Source organism: Leptosomus discolor, chromosome 6, assembly GCF_034619465.1.
Source record: "Leptosomus discolor isolate bLepDis1 chromosome 6, bLepDis1.hap2, whole genome shotgun sequence".
Taxonomy (NCBI): Eukaryota; Metazoa; Chordata; class Aves; order Leptosomiformes; family Leptosomidae; genus Leptosomus; species Leptosomus discolor.
The window spans coordinates 26,933,545-26,951,557 of record NC_141396.1 but is presented as its reverse complement, the minus strand read 5'-3'; the positions used below and the strand labels follow the sequence as shown (position 1 = coordinate 26,951,557).

At 37.3% G+C, this 18,013-nt stretch overlaps 1 protein-coding gene across 2 annotated transcripts in view; it reads left to right on the top strand.

The window, feature by feature from the left end:
• POLR3A (RNA polymerase III subunit A) overlaps window positions 1-18,013 on the top strand; it is a 38,551-nt gene that overhangs the window by 6,658 nt on the left and 13,880 nt on the right. The window contains exons 10-22 of one of the 2 annotated variants that reach the window (XM_086466428.1): window positions 465-606; window positions 1,142-1,282; window positions 3,274-3,343; window positions 4,036-4,163; window positions 5,631-5,769; window positions 7,765-7,929; window positions 8,205-8,377; window positions 9,584-9,695; window positions 10,815-10,933; window positions 12,207-12,344; window positions 14,006-14,176; window positions 14,943-15,056; window positions 16,204-16,239. In XM_086466428.1, coding sequence (XP_086322554.1) covers window positions 465-606; window positions 1,142-1,282; window positions 3,274-3,343; window positions 4,036-4,163; window positions 5,631-5,769; window positions 7,765-7,929; window positions 8,205-8,377; window positions 9,584-9,695; window positions 10,815-10,933; window positions 12,207-12,344; window positions 14,006-14,176; window positions 14,943-15,056; window positions 16,204-16,239 — 1,648 coding nt within the window. The remainder of the gene's footprint in view (window positions 1-464; window positions 607-1,141; window positions 1,283-3,273; window positions 3,344-4,035; window positions 4,164-5,630; window positions 5,770-7,764; window positions 7,930-8,204; window positions 8,378-9,583; window positions 9,696-10,814; window positions 10,934-12,206; window positions 12,345-14,005; window positions 14,177-14,942; window positions 15,057-16,203; window positions 16,240-18,013) is intronic. The other variant, XM_086466427.1, reaches the window with a different exon arrangement.

Below are 18,013 nucleotides of genomic sequence, written 5' to 3'. Positions count from 1 at the left end.
GGATTTAAATGTAAGTGTACATACTAATGATAGTGAACTCTGATTAGATTTTATTTTTTTTATGACCGAGTCTCTTGTATTTGAAATAGAGGGTGTAGTACAAAGATAAATTAAATCAGGCAGTTTTGGGCACATTGTACTGGCTGTTTTCATGACAGTGCTAATCCGGTGTCATTTTATGGGTAATAAGAAGTGATAGTGTATGAGTGAAACTCCCTATACTCCCTGATACAATTGAAACATATTCTTTATTATTATAAACAGAGTTTTTTCTTACTTGCTGTACTAGTAACTGTAGCTTTGTTAACTAATGTCACAAATACATTTGTTATTTAAAATAGCAGCAGGGCTGATGTTTAATGATGCAATCCACACCAGTTTTGTCTTCTAGTTACTGTAATACAAATACTCCAACACTTACTGCCTTTATTTCTTCTGACTCCATTATTATGTGTTACTATAAGATTTTTGAAATACGGAAACCGAGAAAAGATGGCCCAGGAGCTGAAGTTTGGTGATATCGTGGAGCGACACCTTATAGATGGTGACATAGTCCTATTCAACCGACAACCCTCTCTTCATAAGCTGAGCATCATGGCTCACATTGTAAGTGCACACGCAGTCTAACGTACAGGTAGTGCATCCCTGAATACTAGGTGGTTTCCCTTTGCTGGTGTTTATCTCTTACACACACAAAAACAAACAGCTGCTTCTGAAACACTGCATGGGGACAAGCGTGAATACGGTGCAGTTGTGCTTTTGCACGGGAACTGATGTGTGACTGGGCAGTATGCTGTCTGGACAATTCTGTTAATAGCTGTAGTACACCTCAATATCTGTTCTTGCATAAGCATTTCATTTTTGTAGAGTTGATCTGATCTCTAGAAAGCATGTTGTGTTCTGTGCTTTGTATAAATTCTTCATAATGGAAGTTATTAGCTACATTTGTGTAATATAACTTGAGTACAATTTCTATCAGTTACTGGTTGAGTTAAATCCTATAATCAGAAATTTTGACTCGTGTCTGTAAGAAAAAGAAAAGATAAAGTCTACACGGAAACACTCAGGCATGACTTTTCATCTTTTAGCATGCTTGACTGCATGTGCATCTTTTTTGGGTTTTTGTTTCCTCTTCTCCCAGGCTAAAGTAAAACCTCATAGGACATTCAGATTTAATGAATGTGTCTGTACACCGTACAATGCCGACTTTGACGGAGATGAGATGAACCTTCACCTTCCTCAGACAGAAGAAGCAAAAGCAGAAGCACTTGTTTTAATGGGGGTAGGTAGATAATATTGGTCCTGTGATTTTGCTAGTGACAGATGGGCTGAACCCTCTACTTAACTTGCACGTGAAATCTGAAATATTATCAGTATTTGTGGGTATGGATAGTGTGCAACTTTGAATCTGCCTGAAAACTCTGCAAAAGGGAATTCAGAATAAATTAGGACTGTTATGCAGTGGTGGTCTAATAGACTTATATTTAGCATCTAGAAAACTCAGTGGTTTTAAGTAAGTAGATATCATTGGTATGTTTCTGCCTGACTGTCCTTAGTGGTTCCTACCAAAATAGGGTTGCTGTGTTACCAAACATACGTACTTTGCTTTCTGGTCTGATAGCCCAGCATCTGCAGATGTCAGACCAATTGGAAATGAGGCAGCAATAGTGTGCTTGTACTGGAGAAGGCAGTTTATCAGAGAAGGCAGGAGACAGTAGGCAGGGAGGAAAAAAGGGAGAAGAGAGGGTAGATAAGAGGGATCTGATGGTTCCAGACATTGATCTGTGGTGTAAAAGTAGTCAGTAGCATCAATCTGAGACTTTTCCAGTATATGGCTCCTTTAGGGTGACTGAATGCCACTGCTACTTCAGATGTACCACCACATGTCTTGGTTTGAAAGACAGGTGTCTGTGGAGGAAGACAGGAGCCTCCCTTGAAATGGAAAGTGCAACCCCCTTCCCTCCAAATTAATATAATTTTGAAATTAACGGGCCTTCAGGCAAAGATATGGGGAATAGGAATAACAATTCTTTACTAATATATATATGTATATATATAACACAAGGCAGGAAAAAAAAAACCCACACTGGTTTACACTGACATACAACCTGACACCCTGTTAGAGTGGCAGTAGCAGTCTGATAAGATGCTGGCTGCAGTCCTCCTGAAGCGATGGATGCAGTTCTGTTGAAGCAGAGATCTTGTAAAAGGGTCTGGTCTTCCTCCGGAGGTCCAGTGGTAGGTAGGTAGCTCTTGTCCTCTGGAACTCCAGTGGGGGGAAAAACTCCTCTGGGAATCCAGTGGAAGAAGGCTGCTAGGGTGTTCGAGATCTCAGTTTTTATTTGGCATGGACTGCTTGGCTCCTTCCCCCCCCCCCCCTCCTCCGGGCGGAGCATCTCACAATGGGATGGGGAGTCGTGAGGCAGTTCCTTGATGGGCCATTAACAGGAGATAGTCCAGGAGCGAGTTATCGATGTGTCAGGCGACAAGGCATTGTTGTGCCCATTAACAGAAGATAGTCCAGAGGGGGGAGGCAGGGAGCACCGCCCCACCTGGTCTCAACAGCTCCTGAAGATGGTAATAGAATACTTTTTTTTCCTTTTGGCACATTTTGCACTGTAACCTAGGACAACACAGCTGTAGGCTGCAGCGTGTGTTGGCTTGCTGAACTGATTCGTGAGCTTAAAACGAACCCCCACCCTCCCCCCCATACCCCAAGCAGGTGATTCAGGTTTGTGTGGGCCTGCGAACAGTTCAGGCAAAACTGTGCTGCATAGGTGAGAGTGATTAACTGGAGCAGTAGTCTGAGTAAACTGTAAGAAAATGGGGCTAGTGGCAGTGTCTAGCTTGGTGATTGCCTATCAGTAGGGACCACACAACTGGCCATATTTCAGTAGCTCCCTGTAGTGAGTGTAACTTCTTTTGGCCCTTCTCAGACTCTCAAAGCTAGCTTGTCTTCCCTTCCCTATCCTGTTTTAATAGTAACCTACCAAACACATCAAGTTGATTGTAGCTTCTGCTTTGGAACAGAATATGTAATTTCCAGTAACTATTCTCAAATTATTCCTTAATTGTCAATGGGTTAGAATGGACTGCAGTGAAACTTCTTGTCTATTTTTTCTGTCTTTTTGAAGAAAACTGTACTTTGATTTAGAATAAGATTTTACAATTTTTACTAAAATAACTGTCTTAAATAGTAAGTTTCCTTCTGAATAACAAATGGAATATCAGTGTCTTCAAATATTTAACTTTTTTGTGTCTTGTATCGTATAGACTAAAGCAAACTTGGTAACACCACGAAATGGAGAACCTCTTATTGCTGCTATTCAGGATTTCCTCACAGGTGTGTTAGTAAGGTTATTTTAGACCTGTGTGATATAACAGTTGTTCCTTCAGAATCACTTCCTTCTTTTCCAGAATTTTTCTATATTAATTAAAACTTTTCCTTTCACAAGTCAAAGGGACATTATGAAAGTAAGGCCATTGTTAGTCTGAAGTATAATGATGACCTTAGAGTCTATTCTGATACGGTCTACCTTTGCAGCTGCAATTATTACTACCTTTGCATATGTTTTGCAGTGTTTCTCCAACTGAGAAAATGAATGTTTGGGATCTTTGTCTGCGTTAAGTAGACAATGTAAGCTGCTTATAATTATGGTAGGAGAGTTGAATTCATTAGTCAAAAATTAGTTTTAACCTACAGTAGGTAACTTGAAGTTTCCTTAATTCTTTGGGAAATGTCTAATGGATATAAGCAAGAAATTGTACAAAAATTAATGCCGAGGCCTTATTTTTACCTATGGGATAGAGTCTGAGAGAGAGAATAGCTTATAGAAATGCACTGATTCTAATTTTTAGAAATTAAAGTGTGAAACAAAATTCTGGAATGGATTTACAACTGAAGCTGTCTAAACTATTGTCATTTTGCAAAGTAGGTAACTAGTATTAGAATTAAGTCATTGATACTGAGTGTGCAATAGCTTTTAAATTTAATCTCACTTTAGTTTGTGTCATTAATAGTTTTTTACATTCTAGGTGCCTATCTTCTTACATTAAAAGATACATTTTTTGATCGAGCCAAAGCCTGTCAAATTATTGCTTCTATATTGGTTGGCAAGGATGAAAAGATTAAAGTTCGTCTTCCACCTCCAGCAATTCTGAAGGTGTGTTGAACTATTATTTTAATGTTACTAAGCCTTTCTTTGTTGTGTGTTCTTGACCCATGGTAATGTTCTTAGCAGAGACAGTTCTTGTTTTCTCTCACATGAGTTTTGTATGAGATTTTGTATTTGTAAAGCGTGAAGTACAAGGGTCAGAATTCGGGGGCAAAGCTATGCAGAAGTTGTTTGATGGTTCCTGGTGCTGAACGGTGTGGACCTTGCATGGTGCAGTCCAGATGCAGAGTTCCTTCTGGGTTCAAACATAGCTTTACTACTGCCTTGCCACTGTGAGACAGACCAATTGGCTATTAGCAGCAGTAGAAGATACATCATTATTTGTAATCTCACTGTTACTAGCTGTACAGACTAATACGGGGCGAAGTGGAGGAAGTACGTTATTCCTTGGGTGCCCTCAAATAATGTCCTGAAATGCTCAACAGTTCTAGGTTTCAGTATCCCAAATTTAGGAGATATTAGACCTGTGAAATAGTATGCGTTAGTTGTTAACCTGGCAATGTGTTAAAGATTAAAGAGGGTGAGTGCTATGGGATTTTTTGTTGTGGTTGGTTGGTTGTTTTTTGTTTGGTTTGGTTGAATTCTTTTGTTTGTTACGTCCCATATGCAAAATATTTATCATGAAGGGCAGAGTATTTGTGTGTCTATCACAAACTTTGAAGATAGCTGTAGTATCATTTATTAGGTTAGGGTCTGTTAAGCCCTCATTCACATACATTTAAGGGTATCTATATTTCATTAACTGTGTATTTGAGGCGAACAGTATTGTTTGGAGAGTTTCATGTGTTTTCAAATACTAAGTATTGGTGTATACTTTTTTTAATACTCTGTATTTAATTTCAAAATAGTAAGCGTAATATTAGGGAAATTCAGAAAGTGAAATTGAAATACCAGTGAATAATACTAATTTATAAGCAAGGTCAGAGCATTTATGGGCAGTATCTAATATGAATTTTATAACTTTTGCTAATAGCCAAGAGCAGTACTTTTTTGACTGCTTCTGTCATTCCAAATGAATAATTTTAGCGCTAGCTGTGACAGTTACTTTACATTTAACTACAGCTTAGGGGAGTACATAATTATATGAAGGCACTGTTTAAAGAAGGAATTGTAAATGTTGCAACCTGTTTGAGAAATGAAATTACCACAGTATCATGTGAGGGTTTTCCTTTTCTAATCAGAAAGGGAAATATGACAATAAGATAGAGTGATACAGCATGTTTCTTTAAATGCATGCACATACCCCTATGTAAAGGAAAACCATTCAGCAGTCAGTGGTTTTGTGTCTCAAAAGTGCGTAACACTTTCCTATTCAAAGGAATGCTACTATGCACATATAACCATAGAAAGGTTATGTATAGAAAACAATTTTACAATTAAATTCTTGCTTGCTGTTTTACTGTAGTTGTAGCATAAACTCTGTAATTCTAATTCTTGTCCTTTTATTTCTTTAAGCCTGTAACACTCTGGACAGGAAAACAGGTTTTCAGCCTCATTCTCAAACCCAGTGATGACTGTCCTGTAAAAGCTAATCTACGAACCAAGGGCAAACAGTATTGTGGCAAAGGAGAAGACCTGTGTTACAATGATTCTTGTGAGTGACAGTTCTAAAGCTATGTTTTGGAAGTCTTAAAGAAATCGTAGCTATTGTTTTGTTGTGTTTGTTGCTGTGAGCTTACTGGAGGAGTTAAAGCAGTATTTCACATAAGTATGCTTGAAATGAAAAATAAAGCTATGCAGTTTTTCTCAAAAGTTGAGGTCATGCTGAACATGAAAGAAAAGACTTGGGTGTTTTCTTGTAATGAAATTTCTTTTATATGATGCTAGACGTGTTGTGATACTAGCATAGTATTTGAAGGTGAGAGAGATAAAAGCAAAGAAGCTTAGGAAGTGGTTGTGTAGACAGCAAATGGAAAAAATTAGTATCTTAAGTGGGAGTAGTAATACAGGGATTTAGAAGTTAAACAGTGAAAGGAGTTAGGATATGTAGGGAAGATGGGAATCCCTGGGATACTCATCTATCTGTATGTTTCCAGTTAGGGAAGCCAGTGGCGGATGGAGTGTAAAGCATCAGGATTGAAGAGGCTGTAGGAGATGAGCAAGACTTTGCTTATTAATTTAACATTCATGTGGTAACAGCTGGAAAAGAATTTGAGCAGGCAGGATTACCTTGGTTGCTTGCTGCTTGGGAGTGTGTTAAGAAACCTAGGGAGGATCCATTGATTTACAGTAATTCTGTCATGCAATGTTGATCTGAGAAAGAATTACCAGTTAGGACTCAAATCCACTCTACACCAGACTAAGCGATTTCTTGAGAAGATAGGACCACTCTGGTTGTGAAGTTGGTTCTAAACATGGTGGCATAATTTTTTTCAGCCTCTAAGGAACATGGTGAAAGGCAACAAAGCAATCCTGTTCACACTTATGTGAATGTAGGCAGTCTCTTTTGCTCTGCAGTCTTTGCATTTTGGGAAGTATGGGAAGAATTTCCATTTTCTGAGTTTGACAGTAGCAGATGATGTGGAAAGCTTTTGGATTTCATTGGTGGCTTTGTTCAGTACTCTGAAAAAACTTAATTTCTGAATCAACACTAATTCTCTTCAGGAAGTTCTCTGCAAATCCTCCAAAGTCTCAAGAAATCTTGGTATTGTATTTTGATTGTATATAGTAAGTGATAGAGCAGTGACTTCTGGTTCAAGAAGATGATTACCTAAATTCACATTGAAAATACTGAGCATAGAGTGTGGTGCGCAAACATCTACAAGCATTCTGCATAAAAGGATGTAAATTGGATCCATCATCTTGGAAAGATGCATAATGAAGTTGAAGATGAACATATATTGTACTGCTCTCATAGAAAACATGTCTAAAGTTCTGTACAGAAGATATTTTTTAATTGGTTAAAGACTAAAGCTTGTAAGGAAGATTCAGTGCCTGAAATGGGAGGTTCCTGATGAAGCAAAAGGAAATAACCTAAAAGAGGCAGCGTGTACAGGCCTACAGGCAAGATAGATGTCGCTATGATGTGCTTGTAATTAGAGAGACATCTGAGTCCAGCGTGCCTTTTATATTTAAGCTATGCCTCCAGAGGTGACTGAGTTGAGCTGAATATCAGAATCTTTGAGTAAGAGAACTGTAACTTCGCTTCTGAAATTTTGTTGCTCTACTTCATAAATAAATAAGTAGCATTGGTTTATGATGAATGATTGAGGACTTTGTTTCTGGACGGATGAGATTGAAGACTTCATTCTGATTCATAAATAGAAGTTTATTTTTAGATTTTAAACAAAAAGGATTATTCACAATGTTTCTGACAAGTTTTAAATTAGATACAGTTGCCTTTCTAAGAAGGAAGGGAAATAAATTTTAACTTAAATTGGTAAAGTCAGGTTGTAGGCTGTTCTCCTTATACTTCCTCATGCACTTCTAGAGGTACATTAGCTGTCTAGAGGTACATTAGCTGTATGTGTTTGGGCTTTCTTCTTTTCATGCTCAGAGCTTTTATTTAAAACCTGCTCCATAACTGATTACGAGAGTTTGGGTAATGTTTTAGACAACCAATTAATTCTTTTTGCATTATTTTTTCTAGATGTCACAATTCAAAACAGTGAGTTAATGAGTGGCAGTATGGACAAAGGAACCTTAGGTTCAGGATCCAAGAACAACATCTTCTACATCTTGCTGAGAGACTGGGGACAGGTAGAAGCTGCGGATGCCATGTCGCGACTAGCCAGACTTGCTCCCGTCTATCTTTGTAAGTGCATTTCCTTGTAAAATAGTATCTTAAAGCAGAAATACAGAGCAATCAAGCAAGATTTTTCCTTCAAATGTGATGTGCTGTGTTTAAAAACATAAGCTAGTTGTGAAGGTGACAGAAACAGTGAAACAAGTGATTGTGCTCATGAGGGTCACATGATGGGAGGAAAAAAAGTTCCTGGAGAAAATACTTCCTAGTTTTAATTTGTTTTCTCTAGATGAGATTAAGCTATCAATGTAATTTTTTCTTCATTTTTTTATTTTTAATAATAGCTAATCGTGGCTTTTCAATTGGAATTGGTGATGTAACCCCTGGGCAGGGCCTGCTAAAAGCTAAGTACGAGCTTCTGAACGCTGGCTATAAGAAATGTGATGAGTATATTGAAGCTCTGAACACTGGCAAGCTACAGCAGCAGCCTGGTTGTACTGCAGAAGAGACATTAGAGGTAAAATTTTTCATGTAAATCACTGTACATCTAGAATAGAGACTTCATGAATATATTCACATAAATTGTGCAGTTCAAAGCTGTCTTCTGAAACCTAAAAATATGAGCAGATGGGCTCCCTAGGTGCAGTACTGTAGCTGAGTCTGTCTAGGCTTAAATTTAGATGTTTGTATGCATCTAACAGTGTTAGCTAAATACTGAACAACTGAGATCCTCCCTCCTGGCTGGATGTATTCAGGGTGACATACAAGAGAATAAAATTATGTAGGTAATTGGTACGGCATTAATTAAATTTATCAATATTTGCTAAGTTAATAAAGAACAGTGACAGTAAAGAATCTAATCTAAGAAGCAAAATATTCCTTTAGTTATAGGAATATACAAGTGTTTTCTTGCCCTTTACTGGGGTAAAAGTTAAGTGGACTTGGGTTTTGCTGGGTTTTCTGGTTTTTTCTGTAGAAATTTTGATGAAGAGTAGTGAATGTTGCACAAAAGCTTGCAGACAGGGACTTAATGAAGTCAGAGGAAGAACGCTCATTTCATTGTCTTTAATGATTGTATGCATTTGTCTTCTTGACTAGTCAATGTCCAGTTTTTACCTTTAAAAAAAGTAGAAAGAAAAAAAAAAGGGAAAAAAAAAAAAACCAACCACCACTAACAACCAGAAAACCCCACCCCATGATGAAATACTGCCACAGTTCTCCAGCTTAAGTGGCACTCTGGCTGAAAGAAGTGTCTTGCAGTCTTTTTGACTCTTCCTCTTTTCAGACACCTGTGCATGTCCTAGAAAGGTGTTTGGTGGTTTTGTTTTTTTTTTAGTAGAGTTATGTTCTTAACAATTAGAGATATCAGCATTGTATTCTCTGAAAGCAGTCCAAAAATATTTATATTTTTTATGGTAATCTTTCACACAGTGCGGCGAGACTTGGAGCTTAGTTCAATGCTCAGTTTAGCTTAAGCTGGTTCTAGTGACAAAAGAGGTTGTTGTGTCCCTGGCTACCCCTGTGTTATCCTACAAAAGACTTTCTGTGCAGCAAACTGGAAAGTCAGGCAAGCTAAAAGTCAAACTTGTTTTACCCAAAGCAATGTCTAGGTTTGTTTCTCTTCATGGTATTTTGAATTCCCTTTGACTACTGAAGGTATTGCTGGCAAGTGATAGAGTACTGTTTTTAATGAATGCTAAATCTCTGAAATCTCGCATTTCAGGCCTTAATCCTTAAAGAACTCTCAGTTATTAGAGATCACGCTGGCAGTGCTTGTCTCAGAGAACTGGACAAGAGCAACAGTCCCCTTATCATGGCTCTCTGTGGTTCTAAAGGTAGGGATAGCTGAGCTTTGGAAGTAGACTGCTTGTGCCATCATTGCTCTCAAAATTACTTGTTCTGTCTTCATAGCTTATTTTATACAGTCAGTTGTGCAAGTATTAATTTCATGTCGTGTAATTTTGGAGTGACTCCTCTCAGTAACTCCAGGTTTGGTATAGTTAATTAAAATCAAGCTGATGTGCTAGATTTTGTGCCTTTAGTTTTTTTTATACAAGTTGAAAAAACATTCTAATGGAACTTTAGATGTTCTTAAGACTCTAATCAGTAAAAAATTTTTAGTTGTGCTTCTGACTTCAAGTATCTATTTCACATACAAAAAATCAACTCGGAATGATATATTGAGAATTGGAACTAGTATTTCAGCCATCTGAACTGCTTTGTTTCTGAATGACCATCTTTGTAGTAAATATTTGATTTATATTCAAATACTTACTTGAGCTTTCCTTTGTTTCCTGTGAGAACTTGAAGAAAACACTTAACTCTTTACCTTTATATATCTGTCTCTAATACGTTGCAGAAAGCCTTTGGGTGACATATTCTATTTCTAAGAAATACTGAAATCTAAGAAGGAGGATATATTAAGTGTGTAATTTGGGGGGGGAAGAGGCATTGTTTGCAAACATGTTCAGCAAATAAAACTTCTGAATTAGTGACTTAAGTCTCTGAGACTTAATTTGTTCTAGGAGTCTTGGTAGACACTGAACTGCTCATAAAATTATTGTTAAAATATATTTATTGAAGAAATTGTGAAGCAAAATGTCTAGGTTAGGGTCATGGATTATGTAAAACACAATTCATAATACAAAACAGGGTAGTGTAAGGACTGTAGTTGTCAAATAGCAGTGTCAGGAATGTTTATGACCCAAAGAAAAAAAAATTAAAAGTTCTTCTTAGTTATTATCGTAGACTTAGTTGCCAGTCTCTGCATAAATGCTGAAAATTACAGGACTGGTAATAGAAAAGCCTCTTTAACTGTTGCAATTCTAAATGCATTTTTGACAAATTACGAAGCTAAGTAATAGATCTTCATAGAAGTGAAGACAGCTTATCAGAGGAGCACTGATATTCCACGTTTGTGAGTGAGATAAATTTCTTTCTTTCTTTCTGTTCAGGCTCCTTCATTAACATATCTCAGATGATTGCTTGTGTAGGTCAGCAGGCTATCAGTGGGTCCCGAGTTCCTGATGGATTTGAGAACAGGTCCTTGCCTCACTTTGAGAAGCATTCTAAGGTAATTCTGTATGTTTACAATACACTGTAAAGAAAAGTAAAACAAGTTGTCCTAAACCATTTTAAGAAGGGCACGATAGGATGTGTTGTCATGACACAGTGAAGGAAAAGGATCACATTTGTCACTAGATGTCCAAATTCAGCTTTTGAGTTCTGTAATGTAAATTTTTTTTTCTTTCCTGAATAAATTAAAGAAGAAAAAAATATTTCATGGATTAGATAAGGAAGAAGCTAAAATTTAACTATACCTTTTTACTGATTTAGAAGGCACTACCTGTTAAACAACAGCAAAAAGTGATCTTCTAAGATGAACCTCTTTGTAGGCTATATGTTGTTCTATGTGATTCTATGTGATTCCATGTTCTGTGGAGGCAGTTTGGTGTTACTTGACTTAAAGGGCTGCCTGCATAAAGTTCATTCGCAAAAACTCTTCTCAGACGTTGAGAACAAACCATTCAAAAGAATTAGTTATGTACATACATCCAGTCGTATTTTTTCTGTATTCCTTAGTCTTCAGCATTGCAAATACCTTTGTTATACTATTGCAAAATGAACGTTCTTACCACCCTTTCAATTTTTGCAACTTTAAAGGAGGCCAAAATGTTAGAAGTTGGTGTAGTGTTTGCAAGGAATGGCTAGAAGCATGGCAAGGCTTGCAGGAGGAGAAAGAAAGTCTATTAGATTAATTTTAAAGAACTAGGCAAGGGTTTTGAAGCCAATCACAGAATGGTAGTGGTTGTAAGGGACCTCTGGAGATCACCTAGTCCAACCTGCCCTGCAGGGTCACCCAGAGCAGGTTGCACAAGACTGCATCCATGCGGGTTTTGAGTATCTCCAGAGAAGGAGACTCCACAACCTCTCGGGGCAGCCTGTTCCAGTGCTCTGCCACCTCACAGTGAAAAAGTTTTTCCTCATGTTGAGGCAGAACTTCCTGTGCTCCAGTTTGTGCCCGTTCACCCTTGTCCTGTCACTGGGCACCACTGAAATGAGCCTGGCCCCATCCTCTTGACACCTGCCCTTTAGATATTTGTGTTGATAAGGTCCCCTCTCAGTCTTCTCCAGGCTAAAGAACCCCAGGTTTCTCAGCCTTTCAGATCTAAAATACAAACATTGAACTTCAAAGCTAAATGCAGTTGAGACGGTTGCTCTGTGTTTGTATATGTATTGGCTAACTATCTGAAAGAATTTAGATGACATACAACATGTTTTTCCATAACATGCATATAGAATGTGTATTGAATTTTTTAATGTTTTTTCACTGTTCTTCTCTGTAGCTGCCAGCAGCAAAAGGCTTTGTTGCTAATAGCTTCTATTCTGGGTTGACGCCCACTGAATTTTTTTTTCATACAATGGCTGGTCGAGAAGGTCTGGTTGACACAGCTGTAAAAACAGCCGAAACTGGATATATGCAGGTAACTGTCAGTGGGTGGGGGGTTTTCTCAGTGTTGCAAAAGGAGGATATTTCTTATACGCGTGTTGAGCTGAGGGGTGGGGGAGAAGTGCATACATTTTGTGTGTGTTTGTTTTTAATGTAGCAGAGAGTAATTTACACTGAAACGCATGACTGCTCCTGTAGATGTAAGGTTTGGAAACTACACCTCAAGCAATGGTACAGTAACATGCTTCTGTTAAGCTGTTTCCTCTTGAATAGGGGTGATGATAACTCTTGTTCTATGGAATTATTGAGGACTACTTTATACATAGCATGCGTTCTGAAAACCCACGTGAATTATGGAAATTTCGTACATATGTTATACATACATTTGGGTTGTGAGTGCTTTTTTTCAGATACAGTATTTCAACAATGAGAAACAGCAAACCCAAATCCTTGGTTTGGGTTACTTAAAAAAAGATTGTCTGGATGACAGAAATCTGGCTAGAGCTCCCTTTCAGTATCTGTCCTCTTTAGGTAACAGGCCCCTTGGCCATTTAGACTTGGACTTGAAGTTCTGTAAGGTATTAGTATCTTTGGCTGTATCTTCTGTGAAAACAAATGTTCCTCCAATAATGCTTCTAGCTATTATGAGCAGTCTTAAGACTTCAGTGAAATTGTTTAGGTAGTATTTTAAGTATAGTCCTCTTCCCAGCATAACAGGCAGGAGAAAAGCTAAGATAATTTGGGGCTGGGGACATGTTCAGAGATATGCAAGTAATTCTACAAAGACTGAAATCAGTTCCTGGTGGCGTGGATGACTGATTAGGTCATTTGTCTCCCAAACTAACAGAATAATGTTTGCATGTGTGCAAGTATATACAAATATATGTAAATATAATAAGCAACCTGCAGAATATTTTTTCCTCATTAACTTTCAGCCTATGTGAATAGACTGTAGCACTTGGACTTTAGAATTTAAAAAAAATATAAATTTAACATTTATTTCATTTTGCCATTTTCCTCCTCAGTGAAAAAAATTACCAATTTATATGCTTTAGTGAGCTAATTTCCTTTCATAGAACAATGAAGTCCATCTTTCAAGTAAAAATGTTTTTAAGCACTAATGGTTCATAGCATGCCTTCTTTTTGGGAAACAGAGGAAGGAAGGTTGGTAGTAAAGGGATTTTGCAATACAATGAATTAATGTAAGAGAAGTAGCTAACACCGATAGAAAAACAGCACCTACCGGCTTTGACGGATGAGCTTTTTGGTTTTTGTCAGCAAAAATGATCGTTAACTGGATTTTCTTCCATACACAGGAAGTGTTGTATCCCTTGAGAGATAAACCTGACTGGAAGACTATGAATATTCTGTCAAAAAAAGATTAAAAAAAAAATTCCTCGGACTATAATAGATTCTTGCAGCTTTGCATTAGATTTCCCATATGATTGAATTTCTATATGTGGAGAATAGTGTTGTTGCTTTAAGTTTTATTATTGTTGCATTTCATGTTTTGGGTAATGTACAGTAAAGCCCTAGAGATAATGTATGACTTGAAATAGGTTTTTATGCCTGCTAATCACTGTATTATATGTATTTCCTGAGTCCAGTTTCTATACTTTTTGTAATCCCGATCAATAGCTATTTTTAAAAAGATCATGTTTACTTTCCTTGTACTTTTTTTTTTTCCCCCTTCAGAGGCGGCTGGTAAAATCACTTGAAGATCTTTGCTCACAGTATGATTTGACAGTCAGAAGTTCTACTGGTGACATTATACAGTTTATTTATGGAGGAGATGGCTTGGATCCTGCAGCCATGGAAGGGAAGGATGAACCGCTGGAATTCAAGCGAGTTCTAGACAATATCAGAGTAAGGATTACTGAAGTCTTTGTTGCAAGTCTGAAAACACTATTAAGCATGTAGGAGGAAGTAAAAAATTATGGAGAGAATTGTTTGAGTTGAAGAATTTGGTCTTAAATTACCTTTTTGAATGGTCCTGGTCAGTCTTTCAGCATGTGTATGCTAAGAGTTATAAATTATTTTTTTTTATGTTAGAACAGAGCAACTAGGACCAAACTGTTTAAGCTGCAAAAAATAGAAGTGTGTAGACATAGTTCTAGGGCATAATACCCAACTTGCTAGATAAATTACTACTGGCTTAGCTGGCTACTAGATGGACTTGTATTACACAAAGCAATTCTTTACTAAATCAAGACATGCACGTTCTTCATGTTTAACTGCTTCTTAGGTCAGAGGCCTGATGTGTTCTTGAATAACTCTGGACATACTGTGATGTTTGAAGCATGATATTGTTTGATTTTTGGTTTGTTTGTTGGTTGCTCTCCACCCCCAGAGACAAAAGCCTTTTGCTGAAATGACTGTTCAGATTTCTGTAATGTGAGTGTAATGAATCGATAGAATTAGAAATGTGTGTGTGTGTGTGTACCTTCGGATTTGCATAAGTAAGTAGAAGTGTACGTGGACCTTTTCTTCACAATAGTCTGGTATTTCATAGTTCAAAAAAAAAAAAAAACTAAATGCTCTTAATCAGTTGTACGTATCTATATTCTGTGTCTTTACAATGAAGTTTTTGTGCACATGTTTTACGTGAAGAAGTAATTTTTTTCCTCTTAAGGCTGTGTATCCATGCCGAAGTGAACCAGCTCTTAGTAAAAATGAATTGGTCTTAACGTCGGAGTCTATCATGAAGAAGAATGAATTTATTTGCTGCCAAGACAGTTTTCTGCAGGTGATTATCTCACTTCCTTATCACACTGTAATTAACTCTTCCTTACGAATCAAGGAAATTAAATGAAATGGTTTTATCAATCTGTAGGAGCAATGGCTGAATTTTACACATCACTAGCAGGAGTAGCAGTTTGTTCTAGAGAAAAAAATCTAGTGATTTTTAAGTAGAAGGTGCCACTGATCTGAGATCTTTTGCTGGAATTTCTCCCCATAGCAAGATGGTACAATAATTCTGTGCTTCCCCTGGGACGTGAGAAATTAAATAATCCTTGCTGACTCTATGTAAGAAACCACTAGGACTGAGTCTCATACTCCAATATTAGGCATATGTTTTGATATTACCAGCTTTCTGAATAACTGGTTTTACTCATTTGTTTTCCTGTAACAGAAACACCAGCTATACACTTAACACCTATTTACCTTGCTTTCTTATGATGCTAATCTAGCAAAAAACCTCTGTCATATGAAGTGTTTTGCTGGGCAGGGCTTATCTTTTGGGGAGTACTTGCGTGTCTTTTAAGCATGAGCGAATGTTCACATGGCTGCTTGCACTTTGAATTCTAAAAGTCAATCTGTTTGAAAGAATATTAAGGAATTTTAATATTTATGAGAGCAGCCACACTTAAGACTACTTTGGGAGATGGTGATCACAACTAGAACTAACCTGCCTGTGGACACGTAAAGCTGTTACCTTGATGAACCTTCTGATTACTGGCAGTGATGAGAGCGTTCATTTAGTGACCTGGTTTTTGAGGGGTTTCTTTTCAATAGATCAGAGTGCTTCAGAGCAGAAGGTGACAAAACTAGTAAGCAGTTATTTATAAATCTGATTTGCGATTCCATTGCTAGAGTAGAGTTGAAGAAATAATTATATCTATACTTCAAATATGTTCTAAATCATAACTGCATCTCTGAAGGAAAAAAGTAGGCAATATACTAATATCAGAGTTTGGAGATGAAGCTGTTCTTTGAGCTATACATCTTCTTAATCATATCAGGAAAATCTAAATAATGGCTATTAATTTCAGAAGTACCAAGAATGGCTACATCACCTTAATAGTAATTAGTTTAACTTGACATTTTAAAGTTTTAGATACCATTACATTTTCCTCTTTCCTTTTTTTTTTTTTTTCTATTCATCCTTGAAGACGTTAACTGAGACAGGTTATGAAAAATATAATGAGGTAATTGTAGCATGTGTGTGCACTGTGTGAGCATTAATGTTAGTGCTTCTTAGGTCAAGATGTGTGTATAGTGCTGATTAGCATATATACATTACTGCTTGTTAAATTACAGTGTAGGTGTTCATCATAATAATTTACACAATTCCTTTTTTGATGGTGAAAACCGTCACATATTAATTAATGCCCATAGTTAAATTTGAGGATTTTGAGGATTTGAGGAAGCTTTCCTTTAGTACATGATTTTCCTTTCTGAAACTCATTCATTCAACCTTTAGGAGAATTACATGTTTTCATTGTGTTTCCCTATCCCTTTTTCTGCTTTTCCCTTACGGAACAGAGATATTACTTACTGCTGTTATTTTACCAGGAAGTTCCTGTAACAGGCTTATTCACTGTTGTCCAGAAAACATTATGTTTAAATAGCGTTTTGCTAACAGACTAGCTTTCATTCTGGCTGCACTCTGCCCTCGCTGGAGGGAATTCAGCTGATGAAAAAGCAGATTGTTGGCTGGCACAGTTTTAGTTGTTTAACATATTTGAGTGGATTAAGATACAGGTGAAGGGAAACTTTTGTTTTCTTCTTATTGAAATTGGGAGAATCTTTAGAAACTCCCACAATTTAAACCCCCAAAAATTAAATTGTTTTTCTTTGGTGGTTTTTTGAGATGATTGGAATGAGCGTGCTGGGGAGTGTGGTACAAATATGGAAAAGGCTCAGCATACAGCTGGTCAGTGCTGGCATACGTAGAGCTGACCGAATGGATCTGCCTGGACTTGAAGGGATTATTGCTGAATCTTGTTACCACTCTGTTTCAGTGGGTTTCTTAACTGTGAGGATTCTTCTATTAGCAGTGCTAAATGTACGTAAATGATTCCACTAGCTTAAGTGCTGGGAAGCGTGATGCAAGCACTCAAGTTACCAGGCTTTATACCCTGGACTGCTATTTCAACTAAACATTGGCTGTGTAGGAGCTGACAAAGCCCATGTTGAACCAGGGCTTACTGAGTCAGCTTGGTGCCTTTTTGTTAAACAAGTCCAGGCTAAAAGATGTTACAGGTTTAGACTATGCGAAAGAACCAGTTGTTTCTTGAGCTCTGTCTGGAAGTTACATAGCTGTGCTTATAGGGACAGTGTTGCACTGAAGATGATAGCTCCACAGAGACAGACAGGCTCAGCAGAGTGAACTATGTTTTCTATTTGTAGCACAAATTAATCTACAGTTTGGATAAACTGCTAGCAGATAATTGAAAGTTGAGAGGAATACGTCATTTCCTATTTTAGTTTTTGTGCATGAATAAAACTTTTAACAATGGAAGGGAAATCTCTTCAGAGATTTATCTTTTCTCACCTTTCTTTTTTTTGTTCTAGTGTATGGAAATGTATCATTTGAGTACCGTACTTTTACAATTCAGAATTGTATGTAACAATTGATTTCATATGCTAGAGATTTATTTTTTGATTTTAAAGTATTTTGGTACTCAAGGACTGTCAAAGAAGACAAGTTGACAATAAATAGTTTGCCATAATGCTATTTGCAGTCCTGTGCTTTATGGTCTTAAGTTTGCTCTTTCTCCATATGACCACATAACTAAATCATCAGCCAGTACAACAGCTTCTTGTGAGGAGATGGTGGTGTGGTTTATTATTATAGTCACCTGGTTTTATGGAAGTAGGTGAACATTTAGAAGAACTCGGCCTTCAGTGTTCTCGAGGGAGAAGTTAGTGTTATACCTTCTGCCTTCTTCCCCTTCCACTCCTCCCTTCCTGCCCCTC